The sequence below is a fragment of the Eleginops maclovinus genome, chromosome 9, assembly GCF_036324505.1.
Source record: "Eleginops maclovinus isolate JMC-PN-2008 ecotype Puerto Natales chromosome 9, JC_Emac_rtc_rv5, whole genome shotgun sequence".
Classification (NCBI taxonomy): Eukaryota; Metazoa; Chordata; class Actinopteri; order Perciformes; family Eleginopidae; genus Eleginops; species Eleginops maclovinus.
In genome coordinates this window covers 16101005-16127354 of record NC_086357.1, presented here as the reverse complement: position 1 = coordinate 16127354, position 26350 = coordinate 16101005, and the positions used below count along the sequence as shown (strand labels likewise).

General features: G+C 41.1%; 1 protein-coding gene across 4 annotated transcripts in view; it reads right to left on the bottom strand.

Moving 5' to 3' along the window:
- The window catches only part of ptprsa (protein tyrosine phosphatase receptor type Sa), a 208169-nt gene that overhangs the window by 115628 nt on the left and 66191 nt on the right, over positions 1-26350 (bottom strand). For all 4 annotated transcript variants that reach the window (XM_063890864.1, XM_063890865.1, XM_063890866.1 and 1 more), the window contains one exon: positions 4309-4530. In XM_063890864.1, coding sequence (XP_063746934.1) covers positions 4309-4405 — 97 coding nt within the window. In that variant the 5' untranslated portion in view covers positions 4406-4530. The remainder of the gene's footprint in view (positions 1-4308; positions 4531-26350) is intronic.

Genomic DNA, 26350 nt, shown 5'->3' with positions numbered 1-26350 from the left:
GAGATAGCATGGGGCCAAGCATGCAACAACAGGGTGCACATAAAATTGAATTTGACAGAATTAACTTGATAGTGTTGGCTCAAATATAATTTGACGGGAAAAGATAAGGAGTGAGGGAGGGAGAAGGAAAGACAGAGAGCAATAGAGAAAAACAAGGAGAGAGAAACAGAGACACAGAGACGTAGGGAACAAGAACAAGAAAATAACGGCTTTTCATTTTTATTTTTTTTTCAATTGCCAACTTCAAAGGAATATAAATAATTGAACACCCTAACCCCATCGCTGTGAGTTCTGGCCAATTACTATTAGGAGTAGTTTGCCAAGAATCTTTCTGTTGAGGACTCAAAAAGGCCAAAAGAAATGAGAAGTCAGAAGTGAGGAGGAGGTGATAAGCAAGAAAGAATGCTGACAAATAACTTTGGTTTCACTTCCAAAAACAAACAACTATTTTAAGATAGAACCACTTATACTAGATATTGAACAAATGTAAGCCTAATCAAGTTTAAACTGACTTGATGACTGGCTTATCAAAACATCAGGCATTAGGGGTAAAATCAGGGAAAGACATTGGACTTTCATCCATTGACTCCCTTTTGTTTAAGCGCAGTGAACTGTACTCATAACTCAAACAATGAATATTACAAAATGGTATACATACATCTAACAACTTGAGTAATCATCTGCACTTTGAATATTTGCCAAGAAATTATAATCAGCCCCCCTAAAAACATATAAAGACAAATAAGTTAGGTGTCTGAAATTGAAAACAAAATAGATCTTTTCAGAGCTGTGTTTGTTTCAGTTATTTTAAACAGTATTATCTAATATGCTGGTTAATAGATTTTACTCTTAGAACTTTCAGTGTTATGTTTTGATCTGTTTGTCCCCTTTAATCTTGATTAAAAAGCACCCTGGGTTGTGATTTTGCATAAATTCTTTAAATATGATGAAAATAAAAGCTATTTAGTTCAATGACAGTACAATTCTTTGATCATGTTTTATTCAAAAACAAAAGATACTTGTTTGCCTACAAATTCTTTGGTGCAAAAGAAAAAAACATGGATGCCACATATGTTGATAGCTTGCTTGTTTGTTCCTTATCTTTATTGTTTATTTAAATGACTGTCATGTATGGAGTCTTAGTTGACAGGCCTATAAGCTAAAAGATCCAAACACACAATAAAAAAAGATATGAATTGTACATGTTCACATTTAATTTAGATTTGTTCACTTAAAATGAATGCACTACACTGCCATCTAGTTTTATAGCGGTGCTACAACAAAGATAATCATCCTGCTCAATCTGCTATAGACACCTATGAAAAAAGCTCAGGTGACACCCTACACATTAGTGTTATGCGCCAGCATACAAATGCTATCCAAACATAAGCATACACACATAAACAGGGAGCCAAGCATTATTACGGTTGGGGTGGCAGAATTTATTGGACTATCTTTCTTTCTATTTTGATTAAAAATGTCTCCTTCTCACTGTGATTTATGAGTTTAAATAGAAGGGATGGAAGGCAGGGAGAGAGAGGGTGAGAGAAGGAGATGACATCATGCTTTCAGCTGGTCTTTTCTACAAAAGTGCGCGTGTGTGTGTGTGTGTGTGTGTGTGTGTGTGTGTGTGTGTGTGTGTGTGTGTGTGTGTGTGTGTGTGTGTGTGTGTGGGTTTGTGTAAGTGAGAAAGAGAACTTGTTTAAAAAAGGTGGGGGATGGTGTCTTTGACCCCCCTCCCTATCCTCTCAGTCCACCAGGTGGGAGTGAATATAATTGGACAACTGCACCACTGTGTGTGTGTGTGTGTGTGTGTGTGTGTGTGTGTGTGTGTGTGTGTGTGTGTGTGTGTGTGTGTGTGTGTGTGTGTGTGTGTGTGTGTGTGTGTGTGTGTGTGTGTGTGTGTGTGTGTGTGAAAGACAATCAGAAGGAGCAAAAACTAAAGTAGTCTCTGAGTGTGTGCATATTTCCAGATATAATTGTAGGGCTATGTTGTAAGGCCCCGAAAAGAGAAGAAGCGAAAAATGAAATAGACAAAAACAAAAACATGTGTGAACATGAGTAAGAGACAGAGACACAGATTGGGAGAGCTCGACAAAAGCAGCGATCATATCCACAGGCAGGACAGACAAAGACTGGCAGATACTGACAGATGGGGAGGGAGCCCTGCTGTTGTGTATTTGTTTGTCAGAGAGAGAGAGAAAGAAAGAGAGAGAGAGAGAGAGAGAGAGAGAGAGAGAGAGAGAGAAAGAGAGAGAGAAAAGTAAAGCTAATCTCCACAAAAGATGAAGCAGACTGCACTTAATGTTATTTAAACCAGGGTGAGCAAACAGAGGCTGTGAATAAGTTGAAGAAGACGAAAAAACCTGCATCCTTTTACAGTGGCAAATGAATGGAAAATATGGACTTTAATTAGAACTGCAAAAAAAAAAAAAAAACATCTTCATAGACAACATGTTGAGAGAAGGAGCTTTTGCACCTCTGCTTTCATCTTACTCTGAAAATGAGTGTGTGACCCTGATGTGAGAGGCATACAAGACAAAAAGGAAGAAGACAAAGACATCTGTTTGACATCTGTCTGAGTGCAATTTCAGATGTTTTCAGCCAGCTGAGCTGAAAGACACTCAAATTATACTACCAAACACTCAAACCACCATCCAATCAAGAGCAGACAGCTCTGTTGCAACATGATAGAAATCAAGTCCCCCTCATGTTATCTTGAACCTCAAGAACACACTCGCTGAGTTCTCGGAACTCAGACAAATAAAAGACAGAGTGAGGAAACAAGGTGAAGAAAAGCTTTTTATCTCACAGGTTTCCAAAGAAATACAGAAAATTAGGCAGGACTAATTTCCGAGCAGATTATTAATCTTTCCCTCTGTATTTCTTTGGAATCTCTCTCCATGTGTTAGGGGTGTACCAAAGAGTTGAACCTCTAATTTTGTATTTGAAATTCAAATTCTGAATTGATATTTAAATGCTGTGCTGATGTTTTATTGTATTAAATAATCTAGTATTTCTGTATGTTTGCTTACGCTACACTTAATTTTTTTTTTTTTAAATCTAGTTTTGCCTTCTTTTTAAGTCTGTATATCTGCTTATCTTGTGAAAGGTCAAAACATATTTTTTAAAGAAGATTTTTTGGGCTGTTTTCCTTTTAATTGAACATCCTCGAAGATAAAGGATTAGAGAAAGGTGATGACTTATAGCCTTACTTTGTAAGGAGGCTTTACCAGGTGAGCCAGTGCTGCACTGTTTATTATCGTTTAAGATGATATTTTATATTTATTGAGTGCTTTAATCTTATTTTCCCTTAAATATTGTTGTACTGAGAGAGACACACAGTAAGATAAAGACAAAAGATTAGATCCAATCAAAATAAAACAATTTCATAGTCCCACCATTCCATAGGCACATACAATACAAAGCCAACAATCGATTTACATGTTGCATAAACATGTCGCTGACACACTTCAACACACAGGCTCAAACTGATCTACAGCAGACAATTCACAACGTCATACATACATATTTCATCCCACTTACCCAGGCACACAGGGCTTACAAACAATGAAACCTAAGGGAGGCAATCGCCATCACTCTTGTGCCGTTTCTCTACAGCGCCTCCTCTTTGTTTTGTCTCTTTAATGCTGCTCTAAGCCTATCTTAACGGGGAAATGGTGCAGAACAAATCCTAAGCAGGAGTTGACAGGGTGGGATAAGAGACTACTGACGTTCCTCTGGTATTAACATGGGGAGATATGGAGGACAATTTATACAGACAGGCAAAGTGTCTAAATGGCAAATATTGTTGAGAAACCAGTGATGTAAAAAAAAAGAAAAGCCAAATTGGGGCTGATTAGTATCGCAGAAACACCTGTTAGCTAGAAATCTCATGTGGAGTCTTTTTGAAAGTGTCACGTAATCATTTCCTGTCCTTTCAGCAAACTCATAAAGGCCCTACATGCTCAAAAGTGCGATACAAATACTAATTTAGATGTAAATAGGCACTTACTATTACAAGTCAAAATTAGATCTTGAGCTTGTGGTGACATTCTTATTTTGTTTGACTGAGGCATAAGAAGATCTCCTACACAAAAACATGCCTGTTGAATATGAAAACAGCCTTTCCGAGATGAGATACAATTTCGGATAGTAATAAAATACAAGCCTTTACATGCTGACCTAAAGCTAACTCGAAAGAACAGTAACAAAAACGCAGAAATTGTTCATCAATGTTTGGTTTGCCATATTCGCCAATGACAGGTTATCAGTAGTAGTATGGCTCCTCAGTGTCATGGTACTTACATGAGGCGTGGGAGCCGGTGAGCAGCAGTGATAGCAGCAGAGTGGTGACAGGCAGCAGGAGTGGCAAGGAGAGGCGAGGGGCACCGCTTGTGGCCATCTTGGCTCCAGTAGGGAAAGGGGTGGGGGGGCAGGGAGGGGTGGGATGGGACTGATCTTTGATCTGGCTGGAGAGCCGAGCTGCGCAGGGAAGGTTGGGGTCTTCACGCAGTACGGTTTGGCACTCTGTAAAAAGGAGACAAGAGATGATAAACATTAGACCCGATTGAAATGGAAATGTTTTACCCAAGTTGGTTAACATTTACACCAATATCTTTGATCATAATTCAAAACACAGACATACAGTTATACATTGTGTTCACAAATCAGGAACATGCTGTCCCAGGAAGGTGCTGCAATAAAATAATTGGATCGTCCCATTGGGGAAACAATATAATGGTGCAAAAATATGAATGTTACAATTGAGCATTTGACAGGATGCTTTTAACTGGAGCCCCTTGCAGTGAAAATGTGAAGGTTCCACCCACATTCACATGACATGTGTCTTTTGATAAAACAGAATAGGCAATTCTGCTGCGCTTTCCACAACATCTCACTGCTGCTGACGACACATAAATGGAAGGAAGGCAATAGGGGCTCTTTCACACAACTGTTCGAGGTTGGACTGTTGCGTCGTTATTTCACCTTGCTGGAGGGAGAGAGTTGCACAGTTGCCGTGAAGGTAGTGACAGAACCAATGTCTGTTTTAAAGAGTAATTATGGAACTCATGGTGTTTTTGAAGGATCTCTGTGTAAAAAGGGTTGAAGTCTCACATACCCCACACCCTGAAATCAATTAATCTCTCAAACAGGGTCCTTTGAAACTCCTAAATTAGCAGGGGAGTCAATGTTTTCTAGTTTTTTTTTCTTAATCACAGGATCTTGACGTTATTCGCTTATCTCTTCCCTTGTAATTGCACAGGCACCCAATGATATTCCAGGCATCGTCTCTTTGTTTTAGTCAAATTGCCATTAATCCCCCAAGCTAAACAGAAGGACTGGGTACGCTTTCCACCAAACACACGCACACACGCTACTTTTCTCTCATTTATATGTCTGGTGCAGCACAAAGACACCACCAAGAGGTTCCATACTCTTTAATTAAAAGATATGAATAAAGAGACAAAGAAAGAGAGAAGTGAGCGGGATCCATGACATGAATTTAATGAGTCTGTCAATGTCTTGACTAAAGCAAAGTCTGTGTCAGCAATCAATCGGTAAACTGTTCCTTCTTAGAGGACCCAGATGACAGTTCACCGGTTAAGGCCCCTGTGACAGCATTTGATCTGTTTTAGTGTCCTTGTGCAAGACACTGAACTCCTCTCAGCTACAGTGATGCTGCTACTCTCCACACGAATGGTGAGGGTGACTCTCTAGAAGTGAGATTAATTACCTTCACACTGGGTGGTGAATAGGCTACTACTGTACAGTGGTACAAACTGTGCAGAAAGTACACGGTCAACAACCGTGTGGGAAAATCTCAACAAAAAGACAAAAAAGGTTAATCAACTTATTAAAACGAATGAGTGGATTTGTCAACCAAGTCAAGAGCTAAATTGTCAGAGGTTTGTAAAGTTAACTATATTCAGCTGCTCAACTGGGCTACATTTGTGACTGTGGCCTTGTGTGAGAGGCAGACCACCACAGCTAATTGCAGTGTAACCAAGCACCTCAGACAGCAGGCATATACAAGCGTCCCACCCTTCACAGAAACAGCACCAGCCTCTTCAACGGGCAAAGAGGAACAGACTGACACATGCAGCAGCAGGCGCACTTAAAATAAAACCACAAAGCCATGCAGCAAAAACCCACGCACACATACACTGTAAATCTACCATTTTTTTCACACAAAATACAAACAGAGAAATTCGATAACACGTGACACACGCGCACTTACAAGAACACAAAGGGATAGATCAACAATAGGTATTTTGTGGTGACGCCATGCCAGAAGAGAGTGGGAGTAGTTCTGCTCTTCTTTCAACACAATATTATACACACACGACCAACATGTGGGTCTTTGTTTTTTTCCCCTTTCTTTTTTTACTGGCCTGGGGGCAGGTATAATGTCATTGGTGGGAACTGAGGGAAATACAGAAACATGAATAGAGAGACTGGGGGAGTATCAAATTATCTAGGAGACCTCTGAATGATAACCCTTTTGTTCAGACTGTAAACATTGGTGGAGGTAAGGGGAATCTTGCCATGCCTGTAGGGAATTATTCTATCTCTGCTCACAAAGTGCCTAGGTTATGATTTATGACCATACCCTTAGGGCATGGCTTTCTATCTCCTCCTCTGGTTGCTGTACAAACTTCACAACACAATTACAACAGCTATTGATGTTGAACGGCCTCCCAAAACATAACCCAAGGCCAAGTGTGGGCTCCAGTTTAACCATAGACACTGTTCAAACAGCTCAGTGCTTCCTTTTCTGAACTGTTGAAAAAACAAGGACAGACCAGATAAAGAAGTTTAAAATAAAAGGTGCACATATGTTTGATTATTCCCTGAGGGATTGAGAAACATTTTTCATTCATATTTTAAACCGAAAACACTTTCTAAACAGAGAAGCAAATACGTCGCTAAAGCAGTCCTTCAGTCAAAAGAAAACATGATATGGAGGGCACAACATACTATATTCGTCCTGTCAAATTGGAAAATCTGTCATCTTTTGCTTAAAGCATGCATTACTGTCCTCCAGAAGGATGGGGCAGAGGAAAGATAGAGTATTTAGAATTCTGGCCTTGCTAGCAGAGAGGCCGATCGATTGATAAACCATTTACCTCAGCTGCTTCCACAGTAAAGGCTATAGCCATGAGGAAACTGTTAATGGTCATGTTTTGCGGGTTCAATGTGACAAAATGACTAGCACTGCAGCAATTCACTAAATTCTTGGGGAAATCTAGTAAATGACTTTCACTGCATGCATCTCAAATGGGAAGCTAGAGTTCAGTATTTGCTTAAATTCATACATATGAACAAGACAGAATTATCACTAGCCTTTCTGACATTGGGTTGAATTAAAGCATTTAACCATTTATTTAACAGTTTTAAGCATGTTTTTTGGAATGGAAAGGAATAGCTGCTGCTCATTTTCTGTTTCAGACTAACAGCCTAGACAAAGTCTATCCATTAATGCCAGGTTATTCCCATTGATGGGCAATGAATATATTTTGAACCTCGAACTTCCTTTTAATATCTGGCAATCACTCCAGGTATTAAACAGTCACCAGGCTTCAGTAATTACATCCAAAATGGCAGCACAATTTCCACTGAGTGGTTGCAGTCACTGGCTATCAGGGACTCTCACTTTGACATGGTCAAGCTTTAAATTCAGCTCATTTCCCCATGCAATATTGAAACTAATGCATTTGATTACTGAGATTGAGAACGGCAGTGAAGGGAATGGGAGATGGGATTTAGCGCCACAAGCATGAAATGAGAGAACGACCAATAGATATGAAACTGTGCACATGTACACCTACACACATGCCACAATGGGACAAGAAAAAATAAAAGAGTGAAAAGGTAAGTATCAAAGAGATGTGACTTTAAGATGCAAAGCTATTTCCATCAACTCCTACACACTTCACTATAGAAACAGCCCCACCCCCAACCACACACCCCCCCACACACACACACACACACACACACACACACACACACACACACACACACACACACACACACACACACACACACACACACACACACACACACACACACACACACACACACACACACACACACTGCAAAGATGTTAAGTTGTATATTCAAGGAGAAAAACAACAACTTATCACCTGAGGGACCACATTAATAATCCCTTTTATGAGGTGAACAGTAAGAACACTTCGCAATGGCGTGCACATATACACACACGAACACATAAAAACACCCTCTAGTTAGGTTGAGTTTGATGATCAAAACGGTGTGTTTGATGTCTAAAACTTCAAAAAGAATAACATTTCCTGTTTGTCAAGCCCCCAAAAAGTTGGTCTTTCTGTATTATGTTTTCATGCATTGTTTGGACAACATCTACATCTTGACTTTGTGCAGCAGCCTAGTAGGGATGTTGATAAATCCCCCTCTGATGCATATACCCATGGCTTGTGTGGAGGAAGTCATGGCAAATATGTCCATAAATTGCAAAAAATAAATTAAGGGTATTCTATCAGAAAAATCCTATTTCCAACATATTAGTTCCTAGATACCAAAATGAACATGACACCTAATATGTTTGTGAAAAATGATGTAGGGTTGTTTTGGTTCAAACAGTGTTGATACACAATTGCAGCGCCAAGCTTTTCGAGGATGGGGTTTAAGACATAAAGAAGGTAAGCAGTGATCATATACGTTCTGCACCAGTACAGAACTTTGTATAAATATTCATTAGACATGCAATTTTCTTTTAGGAATCATGGTATACAACTGAATATTCTGTGCATGTAGATAATGTCTATTTATTTGTTACACATCTCTGAGCACTGCAGTTGTTCTGATTCCAAATGACTGGAAAGCATCAGGGTAAGAACATGGATCCCAGTCCGAACTGCACTTAAAGGAAACACATGTATTCTTCAGAGGAAGTACTGTGTATATTTTCCCCAAAAAATCTACAGATCAATCAGAATCAATCTGAATATATTTTGTAAAACAAAGACGCAGCAGCTAATTGTCTTGTTACGCTGATTGTCATGATAACAAGCTAGTTCCAGTCAATTGTCATTGCTGTGCTGTTTTCAGGTGAAGGTTGATAGAAACATACTTATTTTAAAGCGAATACTGCCTTTTTCATGGCCCTCTCTAAACTCTGCTATCTGCTGGCTGCTGTTTATGTTCAGCCTTCAACTGATGAAGTTTTTATGCGCCATCCCCGAGTAACAGGCTTTTACCTCGGACAGTTTACTGCCTTTTATTGATTCATACCCTACAGAAGGCCAACAACACACAGATGTATGATGCATTACCTTTTAGTGTGTCACAGTGTGTCCATATGTGATATGTTATTTGCATGTGTTTACATTATTGTTTGTGCTTCTTTATTTCAGCCTCTTTGAATAATTCAGTCCATGTGTTTTTTGTGTTCATAAATATGTATAGTTCTTTTTATGTGTAGCAGTTTTGATTTGCATGTGAACAATTGATACCATGTTTTTATCGCATTTATGTGTGCATTATGCATTTCAATGATAAATAATATAGAGTAAACTTATTTATGTGTGTAAATGGTGTGTCTGTGAGAAGCAGCGATTTACAGACAAACAAAAAACAGACACAAAAAAACTTCCCCGCCTCGGCTATAAAACAAGTCTATAACAACCATCTGTTTTTCACCATGCTGAAACCCTAACAGTATTGATTCCATGTGTCATTGGTAAGGTTTCACTCAGTCTCTCTATCCCAACCTCTCTATCTCTCAGTCATTCCACCCTTTTAGCTTTCTGTTTCAGGATATTGGCTACATCTTGGTGAAAAATAGACCATGAGAGATAAAAAAAAAAGGGAAAACCCAACTCGGTCCTGTGGTGCCTTAAAGCTATGTAAATTGTGAGAAATATATGGGCAGTATTTGATAAAGGGTGTGTGTGTGTGTGTGTGTGTGTGTGTGTGTGTGTGTGTGTGTGTGTGTGTGTGTGTGTGTGTGTGTGTGTGTGTGTGTGTGTGTGTATGTGTAAGTGTATCTGGGTGTGTTTAGTTTCTAAATATATCCTCCTGATCAAACTAGTCGTCCTTCAAATCTTCCATCTATGTTTTCTTTTACGCAATCCAACCCTCTCCCCTCCCTCATTTCCTCTCGCTCCTTCCCTTCCCCCCTCGAACTCATGCATACTAAACTATGCTAGCATTGCAGATGTTTGGTAGGGAATCACATGAATTTGCATGGAACTGCAGGACTATTATGTAAATGCTCCAGTGTGTGTCTACCTCGTAGCTTTACTCTTTCGTTGCCATCCACTTCTTCCGTGTCAAAGGAATTCGAAACAAGGCACACCTGTCACTAACTACCCTTTGTATGGGAAACCCCAGTGGAAGGAGGGGAGCTTACCCGAGGTAAACATATTCATACGTGTTGCAAGATAGTGTCTGTAATATTTACAGCAGTAAATGCAACTGGTAGTGTAAGTCTGCATGGGTCAGAGTCAAACAGATGTGACCATTTCCTTGCCCTTGCATATTTGACATATTTGGAACAGAAATCAGATCCCGGGGAAAGGCTAGATCTAATTTAGAGTCTCCATTCTCACGCATTTGGTCTTTCGAAGAAAATGATCAGAGAACAATGGAATCAAACAACTGATATTCAAACGTTTGTACCGACAGAATAAACTTCAGAGCACATTTAATAAGAAATATACTTTCAGTTAGGCAACGCATGAGCAACCTTTTTTTGCCTGAAGTGGAAGTTGTTTGCATAGGTACAGAGAACTGCGCCAGTGTGACCTCATTAAGAGATTGCAGAACACCCTGCCCTAGCAACCTTTCCTTGGAGTAGCTTTCCCATGGGCCTTTGCCCTCAACTGTTCCCAAAGTTCGAGGCCCAGAAATGGTGCTTGACACCTCAGAGACACCGTGAGTTGGCCATCTGCTATCCCCCTGGGAGTACCATAACCTTCTCAGGGATTTTATGAGCCTTTCAAGTTCCCGTTTTTTTGCATTTTAAAAAGAGATTTTGCTTTAAAGAACTTTGAATCACCAGTGTGATAAGTTGCCAACCTTTCTTGCCTGATTGTTGGCATTAAAGTATAGCATTCTAAGGGTCGCTCTAATGAGTGAGTCCAAAACTCAAAATTGTGTTTTCAAAGGTTCTGAATCATCAGTGTTTTTTTATGTTGTCTGATCAATGTTCAGGCAGCCTTCATAGCTTTTGGAAAAATGATAGCCTGTCTGACTACAGCCTAAAAGGAACTAGAGGTTTACAAAAACATTTGAGACCAAATTACCCGAAGCCCATTGAATCCTCCACCTATTGTTTATCTCCAGGTGTTGCCCAGAGTTCGATCGGCGGGAAATGGGTTTACTCTCAGCGTTATGAGCCTGCACTGTCCTTCCAATAAACTCCTAGGGCTGTGAGGCTTTTAGCTGAAATCCACCTCGACTGAGGTTGACTGCACAGCAGCGAGCATCAGGGTCGTGTAGCGGGGGCAAACGGATTGGCAGCTGGGAGGTTTGGACGGCAAGCTGACCTCCTAAATGCGGACTTTATTGAACAGCCATTTTGTTTACCACAGTGGGGTACCACACTATCTGTCTCCTGTGCAACCTCGCCATACTGTGACTCCACAAGTTGGCAGGCTGAATCCCACACACACACAGACACACAAAGAGGGCACTTGTTTTTATTTTCTGCCCCTCCTTGTCTGTAGGACTGGCTGCCAGGGATCGTACTGGCCAAAGGTTACAGGTGGCACTGTCTATGATAGCAATCACCTTGTCTTAGAAGGGTCTGCATATCATATATGGAGAGGCATTTAATTATAGGACACAGAACAGGTCACTGTTGAAAGCTGGAGGAAGGGAGGTGAGCCAGGGGATGTGAGACAGTCATTTACAATAAAGGGACAGTTGGTGGGGGATGTGGTGTGTATATGTGTGTGTCAGATTGTGATGGTGGAGAGACTTTAAGGATGGGTAAAAGGGGTGACATCAGTTTATGGCCTTCTGCCAATAGTGTCTGACAAGCATTGAACTGACTGGCCAGAGGCTTGAACGCCCTTTAAATATTACCACAGGAGTGGGGGGGAAATACGTTTTTGAAGGACGGCTGGGAGAGTTGTGGAAGAGCGTTTTATATTCATCCTGGAAGTGGGATGCGGTTGGGGGGAATGAGATTATTCTAAGTGATCGAGGAGGAGGCGGAGGAGGGAAAGACTGGCAGACCAGGGTGTTAGAAAAAGGCTCCAAAACTCCTCCGTGTAATTGGCAGGGTTCACTGTGAAACATTTGCTGTGTGGTTTGAGAAGTCTCATTTCCAAAAATTAGATAGTATATACCATTTAAAAAACACCTACACAACAACATAACTGCTGCCATTTGAGAAACTTCACAACTGAGTGATAATTGAGCTATCTTGGGCCCTTTCAAAAGTTTAAAAGTAAAACATGAGAGCTTATTTTAAGGATTTGTGTTTTGAAGGAACGTGTGTGCTGAACAATAGTATTTACACTATACATTCAGCATGATAGAAAGTTGGTAAAGCGGGTCGTCCTTTAATCACAAACTTGATCCCCTACTCCTATTGTTTGCATCAGGAAGTGTCTTTGAGCAAACACTGAACCCCAAACTGCCTCCGACCGGTAGGCCAGCACCTTGCATGGCAGCTCCACCACCATCAGTCTATCAATGTGGGTGTGCTTGTGTGAATTTAAGACCAATTACAAAAAGCTTTGTCCAGTAAAGTAAAAAGGCACTTTATAAATGCAGTCCATTTACAAATCTCAATTTTATTATTTTCTTTTTGAACTCAGACAAGACTCTCAGCCAGCAGCAGGCAAGATAAATTAGTTCCATTTTGTGCCCTTTCAGGTTTCCGAATATAATTCTTACTTGCTTTGGTACTGATCATTCAGTATCATATAATACGAGCCTGCAACCTTTGCTTTTTCAAGGCCACTTTTTCAAGGCTCCTATCTAAGGTCCCTTTTGTCCTGGCAGCTTTTTGATTAATCCTGTATGTGTGTCTGGGAAAGAGAAAGAGCCAAGCCAGAACTGGTGCATTGACATACAAAGACTCACTGACAGAGGAGCTCACACACTTGAACACACAGGGGAAAACTCTGTTGGCACTGTTGATAACAAACCCTCTCTTCATCAAGGGTGGTCATCTTTGTCAGGCTTCTTTTTTCAGGGAATTAATTGAAAATGGAGTAAATCCTTGTAATTTGCCTCTGAAAGTGGGTCAAAGCTCATCAGCTGGCAGTATCAAGTTACTTTGCTGAACTACCCAGAGTTTCTAAGATTTTAATTGTTCCATGTTTGAGTGGGGAAGGTTTATTTTAATGTGTAGATATTTGTGCTAGTATCTTACTATTGACCTCAAGAAGGAATAGACATGGACATTATTGATGTAGTGATGCTATATGTACACCACTTGGCATTTTTCTCTAATACATAATGTTTCGGTTGGTAGCATTCTGCACTCATTCTAAAATGGCATGTCATTTCTGCATTTCCAATATGCTTGTTTGAAGTGACAAAATCTGATTATATGGTTCAATGTACAAGAAAGAATATAAACATGCTACCATGGCAATTAGTGTTGTGCAACTTCTTGTGAAGCAGACTGTGGTTAGATTGTGCTTGGGCTGGAGGTTAGGGGAGTATCTGTACCCCTGTCAATCACACAGCTTTGTAAAGAGCAGGGACAGATGGCGAGGTTGACCCGCACTCTGTCTTACTGCCTGTCAGTCCAGCCATCACAGTCCCACCACCAGCACTACCACGGAAAGCCTGGGAAGGACAACTGCTTTTTACAACTACTTTGAAAAAGGCATAGGGAACAGACAGCAGCAAATGCAACACTTTGACTCAGCACTTTCTACCTAAAAAAACAAGCCCTGTTTCCAATATGATGTGGTATACCAAACTACACAAAAAAAGAACAGAAGACAGGAAGAAAGAACAAACAATGACTTGGCACAAAAGTAAATAAAACACATTGTTACAAGCAAAACTCTATGAAACCCATTATAGGGTGGAATCAAAATGTTGCACCTACATTGCATTTTAATGTTTAAATAATAGAATGATTTTGAAACTTTGAACAGAAACAACAGTACAAAAAGGACATGACTGTAAAATTTCCACAAAAATCCGCCCCCCTTGTTTTTTGATAACCATCAGCTGTCAAAGTGTATGAAGTCTCGTGTCCTTTGGCCAACCATTCAGGCTCAAGCCCTCATGTGACCTGTGGAGCATTTAGCCAGAGGTTGGCAGATGCTGTACGGGTGGGGGGGATTCAGTGGGAGGTAATAACATGGCATGATCCATATTAATGTATTCCTCCACAATGAATTATTGAAACACAGAGCCTGTGTTCTAAACTGGTGCTAGTTTTCTCTTGCCAAGCAGAATAAAGAGTTTGTTTGTGCCACAGACAGAAGGTAATTGTGGACGACGGGTATGCGCGTGGGCAAAAGCCAGAAGAGCGCGTTGATGATGAACAGGCTGGAGTTTCCATGAAACCTTAGTACATAAGAAAAATCACAGTTGCCACACATGTATGGCTTCTCAGCTGTGTGTTAAGTGTCTTGTGCATTATCTTTAGAGTGTCTACAAAGTCAGCAATCACTCCTTTGAACCCCCCCTACTCTGACCCTTTCACTTCAACCAATGACCTTCCAACACAATTCCTTTAATCCCCCACAACACCCCGCCACTATGTATGGCTTTGACTTGAGAGGGCCCAGGGAGGGATAGGAGGTAAGGGGTTGGCGTTGAGTTCAAAGTTGAGAGGTCAGACAGCTGGTAAACCTCTTTAAAATCCTTTTTTATTTTCTACAGCACAAATTCCTTCACAGCAGGGTACCGCTGTAGCCATCCATCTTTGCCTGATTTAACTCTGAGCATATGCATGAGAAGTTTTTGCACACCTGTGTGTGTGAGTCACACTTTGGTGTGCATAGAAAATGTCATATTTTTAGGAGACTTCAGAACAAAAAAGTAAATTTATGCTGCAGAATTCAAAACAGCAATACCCCGGTAGAGAAGGGCTGAGTGGGGGGTACTGGGTTTGTTTGTTTGTCTGCTGGCAGTATCCACGCTGATTTTAAGTGGCGGTAGAGTGGAAGGGGGTGCTTTTAAGTCCTACAACTAATGCATAAACAAGATCCCTTTCTCTCTGTCGCGCGGCCTTTTATCTCCTCTGTATGTTTGTCATTTCACCACTTTGGACACCCATGCTGTGTATTGTTGTGCTGCGTGCCACACTGCATGGAGTGAGTGGGAGAAAAGGAAATAAAGAAAGAGAAGCGGGGGGTTGCTCTACCCTCCTGCTTTATCTTAAAAGGAATGTGACATGCTTACGCAGGAAGACACATATTTACACATGCAAACATACACATATGTGCACTGTATGGTGAATACAGAAAAAATGTGTTTACAAACAATAAAAAAGTAATTACAAAAAGAAAAAACCCACAAAACACAAGTGGAGAAACCACATCACACATCTGAGACAGACTGCGGGTGAAGCCAAGGGAAGGACTGGTTGGAGATGGTGCAGGTCTGAGATGGGGGGGAGGTTTACAGACCTAATGGAGACAGATTAATGTATCATTAGGCCCCAGACAACGCTGCGGAGCAACTGCCAGTGACAGTGATCTAAAGAATGTATGCTCAGAGAGGCTTTGAGAGAAGTCTTGCTAAAGCTCACACTGCAGAGTCACTGCTTCATGTAGCAGTTCAGGCATTGAGCACTTAGCTCAAGAGCACTTAGGCACTGATGGTGAGTGCTGTAATTCCTGCTCCCCTCGAATCAGCAGCTTGCCGCAGAAACAGAACCTCCTTTCTCAGAATTACACTAGAAGCCTCTCAGTTTCAGTGATTTACACTACGCAAGCCAGAGGCAACGGAGAGAATCTTGGCCTCTGACTTTGCATGGGATGGTATAAGCTCCTAAACACTATACATGTTTTACTGTTGTAATCCAGTTATGGATTAACATGTGTTTTACTATGTAATCCATGAACAGGCCTAAGCTTGGCATGAGTTTAAAGTCACAAGACACATATTTGTTTTTTTGAACTGGACTGATAGGTTTTTGACTCGGTTTTGGCCACTGGTGATTCCATTATGTTCTTAGCTCTCTTTTTTTCCACAGCCTGCATTCTCATCTTGTGATTCTCCCTTAAGAGGCTATCAGGAGGTAAACACTAAACTCTGGAAGATGCAAAGCCACAGCTGGTTCCCTAGTGAGGGATCAAAAGGATTCTTCTTCTTGTAATACATTTTTCATATTCAATGGTGGGTCATCACCCTGGCCAAGTATCCTATTTAATGGCAGTCTTATGCAGAAAGTGCAAAAAAAAAAAGGTAGTACTTTTTAAAGTATTACATCTCCTGAATCCTTAATGTAGACGATTCTTTCTACATCGGCTCAGCTTTCCAAAACTTGTGTCAAAATGTTTCATCGATAACTGCACTTGAACTTGTTTAACACATCTCTCACTCAGGTCAGGAACACAGCAAATCAGCAAGAATCTAATAGGTGGATTGAAAACAACCGTCTTCTTATATGAATGATGGAGGCTCTATGAAGTGAAAACTTGCCTATATTAACAGCACCAAACGTAAAGATCAAGGTGGTAGATTTAAAGAAAACTGTTGACAAAAAATAAAGAGGCAAAGGCAATAAATCGTAGGATAAGAGTGACAGAGAGAGAGAAAAAAAATTGAGAAGGAGCATAAAAAGATGATATCCATGCCAGGCTGCCGTACCACCACCAAGCTGCTCATCTTCTTGGCGCCAGTCATAGTGCTGGCTTTCATTCAACTACGAGGCCAATTCTTTTTTCTTGCTTTTTATGTTTCTTTTTGTTTTGGTTATTCACCGTAAGAGTTGTGTACAACTTGTCTGCTTGTTCGCGTCGCACATTTGGATCACCCTCACTCGACGTTCTTCATTGGACTGAAAAAGACGGCTGGTTTTTCCATAGCCTTCGGGCCTTGAAATGCATGCGGGCTGCAATCCAAAGCCCCTAATCACAGCTAAGGGAATAGGCTGAGTGGAGAGTCACGATTTGTGGCAAGGGAGGAACAGAAAAGGAGAGAAAGGAAGAAGGGAGAAAAGCTAAAAAAGGGAGAGCGGGATGATGGGAGGGAAGGTAGCAAGCCAAAAAGCCATTACTAGACAATATAACTCAATATAGCTGGACCTGATTGCAGGCCTTGTATGATGGAATGGTATTGAGCATGTAGCATGACTACATTTGTGCTTGTGTTTGTGTGAGCATCACTTTCCATGTGTGTGTAACTCCATGACAAGTCTTCATGAGTGTGTGAGGCAGTAGTGTATTAATGTATTGGTACGTACAGTATATGCGTGTTGTGTATGATATGTGACAGTGTGTGTGTGTGTGTGTGTGTGTGTGTGTGTGTGTGTTTTTGCGGCCTGCCACTCCGGTACACCTCAAGCTGTTCAGCTGTCGTCAAGCTCGCTCAGCAAGAAGCGAGCTACTCCATCTGGTCAACCCACCCCTCCCCTGTCTTCTCTAGAGACTCTGTGTGTATAAGCCCATGTTGTGTGTGTTTGTGTGTGTGTGTGTGTGTGTGTGTGTGTGTGTGTGTGTGTGTGTGTGTGTGTGTGTGTGTGTGTTTGTGTGCTTACAATGATATGCACCAATGTGAATACACACACATGCTCACGTTTGTCCCATTCTCTATATTATGCAATGTTCCGTATAGTAAACAAATGGAGTATAATCTACCTATTCACTTATCCCTTGGTTGCAGCCATACGCACACACCACACACACACACACCACCACACACACACACACACACAGCAGCTTAAACCGATACGATAAAATTAATCAGTATTCTATTACCCTTTCATCCCTCATTTTAGGCCTGTGTTTGCCTGCATGATAGCAGGAAAGCCTCTGAGGTAAATTAGTGAAAATGACTCAAAATGAGCGGCTGGAGAATCAACAGGAAAAAGCCCAAAACCCGCCCAGGACCCCAGGCCACTATTTATTTGACTTTGTGGCTAATTGTTAGCAGAGTAATGCATATTTCTGGTCGGAGCAAATAATTGATAAAGATCAAATCAAACATAATTACTATTTTAGAACAACTATTTTTGAAACTTCAATTTTCCAATAAAGTAACAAGCCATGAGAATTGAGGTTCCCAGCCAAAGAGATGAATTACAACGCAATGTAACCTGCTCTTTCAAATATCCATAACCATGGGCTTTTATACTGTATAAACAGGATCAAAACTTTATCACCTGAAAATAGCTGATCGGGACACATAAATGACAATTCTGTGAACTCCCTGGACTTGCGTGAGATGCAGCCTAACATGACGACTCTGACTGTTCTCACTAACGGCGCTATGACTGTGGGTATGAGCAAGGCTGAAGAAAAAACATGTGAGAGCAATACTAAGGAGACAGGCAGGCATGGTGAGACAAACATTTTAAACAATGTCGATCACATCTTCCTTTTATACTATGATGATAATGATGATGACATTTGTTTATTATCTATTATGTTACATTATTACTATATATTATGTAAAAAGGTATTTTGGTAGCTACTTTATCCACCCAAAACCAAGCACTTCATAACTTTCCATCAGAAAGAATCCTGTATAAACAAACAAATAAATAATTGTTAGAGTTTTGACCAAAATGTGCCCTAGATATCAAATGTGGGATGAATTGAGTGTATGACGAGTGGGTGTGTGTTTGTCACTAACAAGATCCCACGGGGCTGCATCAGTCACCTGGGCATTACAGCAGAACTCGTAGCCAGGTTGACACATGAATGAACCCAGAGCAACAACAGCAATACCCAGCATTTTCAACAGATTGACTGTTTGTGTGTGTGTGTGTGTGTGTGTGTGTGTGTGTGTGTGTGTGTGTGTGTGTGTGTGTGTGTGTGTGTGTGTGTGTGTGTGTGTGTGTGTGTGTGTGTGTGTGTGTGTGTGTGTGTGTTCGTAAGGAAGGCTACTTCAGAGCTGTAGTGCAGCTGGCTGCCATCTCCCTGCACCATGGAAAAGTGAACCAGCTGCCCCCTCTCCCCTCATCATCCTCAGCAGATAACACAGAGGCCATTGTGCCCCCCCCCCAAACACACACACACACACACACACACGCACACACACACGCACACACACACACACACACACACACACACACACACACACACACACACACACACACACACACACACACACACACACACACACACACACACACACACAGTTCTGGTCCCCCCTTTAGCCTTGTTATCTTCCTTCCATCACTCACTGTTTTCACCACTCTTTCTTTCGCCCCACATCCACTGTCTCATTCAGTCCATGCTTCGAAATGTCAGCATTGCTGTCAGTCTTAGGTAGTTAGTATTTTCTAGTATTTCTCCACACTGGAAATGAATCTGTTTTGCTACTACCAATTTTCAAACATATCACCTCCTTGCTGTCCAACACCTCTCTTTGTTGGAAGTTATCTGATGCACAGGATGTAATGCTTCTGATATCTCTATTCTGTTTCCGTAGTGATCAAATTGATAACTTCTAATCTTGGCTTAACAGATAAGTAAAAGCTACTGAAGATCAACAAAAGAAACGTTACACTGACACTGACATAACAAATGAAAATGAAAACAATCTAAACAAGAATAAGTGCATTTCACTTTGTGATTACTTGCTGCTGCTTTGAATCACAATGAGAAGAGGTAAATACATCACTAAGGAATGTAATGATTACCAATTTGAGCAGTCAGGTTTCTCTAATTTTGTCCATTGCTGTAGTTTACTTAGCTTCATGTGGCCTTCAAAGAATATTAGTGAGAGAGATATATGAACATGCAGCGGCCTCGGATTAAAATAACAGAGGCTCGATTGCAAAAAGCAGCTGGGAAAGCCACCAATCATGTGGTGTTTTAAATGAATTATATTTTATTCATAGTTTAATCAGGCCCTGGCGGTAATGTGCTTGATTCTCTCCATAAACATGTTGTTTTGTTTGATGCAGTAATGCAGCGAGTACACCTCAGGCATTCCTGTTTCATGTTTACATGTTTATTTTTCTTGAAATGTCATTCAATCTCCCCCGCTGCTCTGCATGCCCTCCCTTAATTCCTTTGACAATCACTTGTTTTCTTTAGTTTTTCCAAACTTGCCCTGCTGCTTTCAATCCTTAACTTTCTCTCCCTTCTTCTCATCTAAGCATCACTCATCCGCCTGCTTTTTTTCCCCTTGTTTGATCTATTTCTCTCCCTCCGTCCATCCCCTGTCTGCCAGGCTTCCTTTACTTTACTTCGTGTGCAGAGGAAGAGAGGAAAATAACAACATAGAGACTGGTCTTCACACAGTAATGCTAACAGCATCTGGGTCAGAAAAGACACACACTGTCATTTAGTTTAGGTTCTATAAAGGCACACACTTACGCAATCAAACTTAGTGAAGAGAAAAACACACAGGTAGCAGACAATTGTGAGACACACAGATCAGTGCTAAAACCAAACAGCTATTTTTTCAATAAACTTGTTTTGGTGACAGGGAGGCACCCTCCTCTTCATCATCATTAAAGGGAGGGAAGCCTGTTTGATCCCACAGACAGGAGTAATGAGGAGGCGGGCAGGCCGGTAGAGTGGTGGGTGAAGGGGGGGGGGGGGGGAAGCTATCAAATGACACCCTGACATTTGAGCCTGAAACAAACGAATCGATTGTGATTAAATTATTCATCTGTCTGTTTACAATGGAAATGGAGGGTTAGGGGGAAATGGGATGGAGAGGGAGGAAAGATGGAGACAAGACAAAGTGGAAGTCTGACAACAGCTCTGATTAGAAGCTGCTCTGCTAACCTTATAAGACTGCTCTGCTCTACTGGTGAGTTTACAGCAGTTGTATCTGCTTTACGGTTTCGCTTGTATGCCATGGTTTCAAAATAATGTTCCTAATGCAGTCCTAAAAGTTTGTTTAATTCATATGCGATGATTAATTTGTGCTTTGCAGGTTGTCTCTACTTACACTAAGATGGATTTTCAATATGTCTTTATCCGGTTATTTTAAAAAACACTTTAAGATATTCTAGGGTCACAGGCGGCCCTCAGGCTTGTTGTTTTATTGCATCATTACGGCAACAATAAACTTTTTTTTAAATATTAGTCTTCCCCCCAAAAAAAATCTAAATGCTTGTTTACCACGCCTATTATTTCAGAAGTTGGAAAACTGTTTTTAAAAATGTTTAGGTGATGAGTACTTCAATGATAAACCAATTGTCCAAAATGTTTGTCAATTAATGTGATGATCAATTATTGGATTGGCGGTTAATAAAATGTTTTATGGAAATAGTTTAATATATTTATCACTATGAATTAATTTATTTCTTGGAAAGTAAGCATATACAAACACAGCACAGGTCTATATGCACAATACCAAGTTAATAAACAGGACTATTCACACACACACACACACACACACACACACACACACACACGCCCTTACAGCCCCTCCGTTTTTTCCAGAAATGCAATATGGCTGCCGCATCACTCCCCCCAGCCTACTGCATTCCACAGATAGAATAGATGGCCCTGCTTAGGATGACATTTTAATGGGTGTGTGTGGGAGAGAGGCTCTGAGAGGGTGACGATAGAAGGCTGCACACACGCACCGGCGCATGGATGCACAAAAACACTACTACACACTGTTACAAAGAGCTACTGTGCACAAGTGTCACTCACATGCACACACACACACATGGATACATGCAGACAAACCCACATGAATACAAAGTGCTATTATGAACATAAAAAATGCACATTAGCAGACACACACAGTCATGAAGCCCACTATCACGTAATGCCAAACCGCGACAATGACGGAAGGGTTTTATCCTCAACGACAAAAGTCAGTGCCAAATAATGATCATTTATTAATAACCGACACAAAAAACTCACCAGTCTTACAAACTCAATGCAGCATCTTTATGCTAACATGCCAACAGTTAAAATGCAGCAGTGCCAGAAAAACCATAACTGCTGTGTTTTGACACCTGAGTATGTTGCCGTCGCCCCGGTAAGTTTTCTTCTCCTGCCAACAGGAAGACTGTGTGTCTATAGAAGATTTAATAATGAGATGGTTATCTTGTTTTGATGCTTACAGGAATGTATCCATTTCCACTCCACAGGGAGGTCATAGGTCAGCTACGGAGAAGCCCCACTGGAGACTATTGGAAATTCTTGGAAAAACTTTGGCAGGGAGGAAGTGTTTCCAAGTTCTCAGATTTAACAAGCTTCATCACACATCATCCATTTGAGGCAAAGTTTTAACATCAGCTAGCACACCGAAATAGAGAAATACAAGAGGCTTCATTCAGTATCAGCACTAGTTGACATTAATTCACTTTTGCTATCCTTAACCTTTATCATTTAGAGAATTGTGTGAGTCAGATATCTATCAATCCATTTAATACAAAGCAAGAACAGTAGTAGAATATGTATTTTAAATTAATAGATTCTTGGACAGATACAAAGCAGAGAGATGTGTTGACACATCATTTCCTAGAGTGTATCCACAGATAGTTAACCTCAGCAGCTGCAGATTATATTAACCTTTTAGAGGAATCATTTGCATAAGTGAAAAGGGTGGGGTGCAGGGCTAGCACTGCAGTATAGCCGATGGGTTGAATTAATGAGATTGTAGGTAACTGCATGGCTGCACATTTTAACTGGGCTTTGGATGAGGAGTGAGAAAAAAATGGGGAAGAAATGGGGAGTGGGGAGGTCAGGGCAAGCAAAGGGGGTAAAACACACACTCACAGACACACACAAGCACACACGAGCGCTGAAAGCCTCTCGTCTTCAGCTCCTGTAATATAACCTTCAATTAACCTTCCTCCTGAATACAGGAGTGTGCGAGTAGTCTGGCTGAGTATAAGTGTGTGTGATTTCGCATACGTGCCGGCATATTCTTGCTGACGTGTGTGTGTGTGTGTGTGTGTGTGTGTGTGTGCCTTGCCTGCTCATTCCCTCTGATGCATCTGCTTTTACTCAGCCGAAAATCAATTTTACCTAACCCTCACTGCTCCCACCCCCTCCGATCAGTACGCATCAGAGCCTCATTGAAATTCAAAACACTGAAAACACACATTTCTTTATTAGTTTACTGCTGCTAAGCTCTGGACATTCAGCTTAATAACTGGACACAGGTGTAGAAACGAGGACACTGGCAACATGACCAAAGTAAATCATCTAATATGTTTTCATTTGTGAACACGTTTCAGTTCCTGCTCAGTCTGTGCAGTAAGGTATACCTGTAAGAGGAGTTCTCTTCACATTATCCAATACAGTATTCTAGATATTTTCAAGACCTAAGATTCAATGATTTTGGCTTCTGTTGAGTGTGATGCCGGCCTACAATTAACACATATACTCTCTCATATGGCTGAAAATGATGCTACACTTCAGCTGATTTTCCACTATGACTATCAACTAGTGACTGCCTCTGCATTTTGGACTCACTCTATAAAGCTGCAGTTTGTCCCAAGCCACATTTTACTCTTGCAAACAAATATAATATTTTTTATAATATAATATAATAATACGGGTGCATAGAAAACAGACACTTTCGGGCTTATCCGTGTGCTGATGTTATTCTTGCAGTCAGCTTGTACCATTCACTTCTAGGGTTCGATTCTAGTCCAACATGCTGATGCAATAAAATGCAAAGCTGCACGAATATCATTCTATTACTGAGAGTTTTAGCATCTCAGGGAAATGTTTTGGCATCAACCATTTCATAGGGGCAACAAAACATCGGCAGAATTCTCAATCAAAGGCGCTGCTATTGGCATCAGCATTTAAAATATAAACATATTAGCTCCTGCGCTCCGACTGTCACTGTCAACTGTTCTCAAGCAGAAGTAAAAAGTCAGTGTCAGACAGAGTGTGGTGCAAGAGAATGCTGATTTGAACGTTATTTTTCTTCTCTCGACTGTGTTATCCAAACCAGGTGAGGAATGGCCTGGGCCTCATTTTGGAACTCCTTCCCCTATTAGCTTATGGGATGCATATTATATCCAGTCAGGCAGGATGAAGGAATGGGAGGAAAGGTGTTAGATGAACAGAGAAAACTGCAAATTAGTTTTTTTTAAAGAAAAGACTGTATTCTGCCTGTTGCCGCACTCTTAGATTCTTCACCGTCCAAGGCTGTAACTAAAAATAGCATGTTCCTGCCTGTTAGTATACGTGTGTGTGTGCATGTGTGTGTAGGTGTGTGTGCTTGGCGCAGCTGCTCAGAAGGAAGGTTAAATCAGAGCTGATGAGGGCCATATAAACAGTGAACATCTGTGAGAGCCTATTCATACTGTAATAAGTAGGCTGCACAGTGTGTGTGTGTGTGTGTGTGTGTGTGTGTGTGTGTGTGTGTGTGTGTGTGTGTGTGTGTGTGTGTGTGTGTGTGTGTGTGTGTGTGTGTGTGTGTGTGTGTGTCTGTGTGTGTCTGTGTGTGTGTGTGTGTGTGTCCCTCCATCTTGGAGAACCACACCCCACTCAAAGTCTCTCTCACTCTCCCTCAGTCAGTTGAAACCTCGCTCACCCATCCCCCTCGATCTGCATTCCACCACACTTGAGGGGCCCTCAATAACTTCCTGGCTGCCTTTTTCTCACTCTATCTCTCTTCATCTCTCTCTGCCACACACACATATTACACACACACACATGTCGGGCTAGATATGCAGTAGTAGTTTGAGTATGCACATGGGCTCATAAGACCGTGTGTGTATACTGTGTATCCATGCATGCTGTTGTAAGCATGTCTTATATATGTTAATACGCTCAGCGACATTACATAACACATGCGCTGACATTCAGAGGCTTGAGAGTGTGCTTGGAAGAGGGAATAGACGACAGTTTATACATAAACCTATTTGCAAACTAACTTTAGATTGTCCAGAGGCCGTTAACATGGAAATGGAACTTTGAGATGCATGAGCTATCCTGTGTGTAAGAAGAAATCTGTGTTAACATCCCCGTGTCATGTCATCACACAAGAGTGGGGATTTAGTGTGTGTGTTTGTGTGTGCTTGCCAGAAGGTGTGTTTATATCAGTCTGTCAATGTTGCCGCTTTATTATGAATGGGTCAACGCATGTCACCCGCTTGAACTTCAAGTGGTTTAGAGGTAATGCCATTTTTTTAATATTTCCATGTTTATTCAGAATTTTCTAAACGCCATGCTTTAGCGGTGTAGCCAGGAATGAACGTGTGACAGAAGTCTGATTATAATGGAGTAAAACACTCATCTCCTTTTTGTTTAAACAAGTATTAAAGACAGACATAAGTTATATCATTTGGTGTAAAAGGCTGGGGATAATTGGCCATATGCATGTGAGTGTCTGAGGGGGGAACAGGGGGAGAAAGCAGCCTCTCTGTTACATTGTTTGGAGGGTTATCCAGGCAGGAGGTCTTGAATAGAAGCCAGATTAGAAGCTAAGGAGGCAGCGCAGAACACACACACGCGTATGGGGGAGAACAGAAGAAAGGGAAGACGTTCGGTGTTTTTTTAGTCTAACATGTCTTATTCACTGATATGTTGGTTGGTTTTGAATTTCTACATTTCTCAGAATCATTGTGATAGACTTTCTGTGTTTTACAAATGTTGAAAACCAAGTTTCAAGTTAAAATGATTGAAAACAAACAATTACTATTGATATTCTAGGTATACAGAGATTTATCTTTTGATAGTTGGTCGATACGGTATAGGGTAGCCGAGATAAAAGACTGAAAAAACGCTAGACGGAGGCTACTGTTACAGATCTTTTGACATATTTGCAAATGTTATTTGACATGTTTGCCCAATAAGACAGATTGAATTCAATTCATACATTGCACAGTAGTGCAAAGAGAGAAATATGAAAATGGACACAGGGATACCATGAAAGACCAAAGCATGCGCACAGGCCCTGTACACAGTCATTTCATATCCACAAACATCCGCTCTCTTTGCCTCAATCCTGCTCTCTGAGTGAATAAAAAATTCATGAGAAGCTGACGAAAAGACTACAACCAATACCCGACCTCCACTGGCACCACTCAACGACCACTTTACATCCAAGAGTCAAGACAACGTTAGGTGCACTATGGAAATCAGTAAGAAGGGCAGACACACTCACATATCCTTTCCTTCAGCACTGATGGACTGGAATCAGTTTATTTTAAACCTTGAAAATCAAAAGAGCGCCAGACACGCCCACCGGCAAGCGTCAACGCAACGGAACCGTGTGTATGCTGCTTTCCTCTGTGGCTGTGAACTAAAATTCCCTGAAAAGAATATTC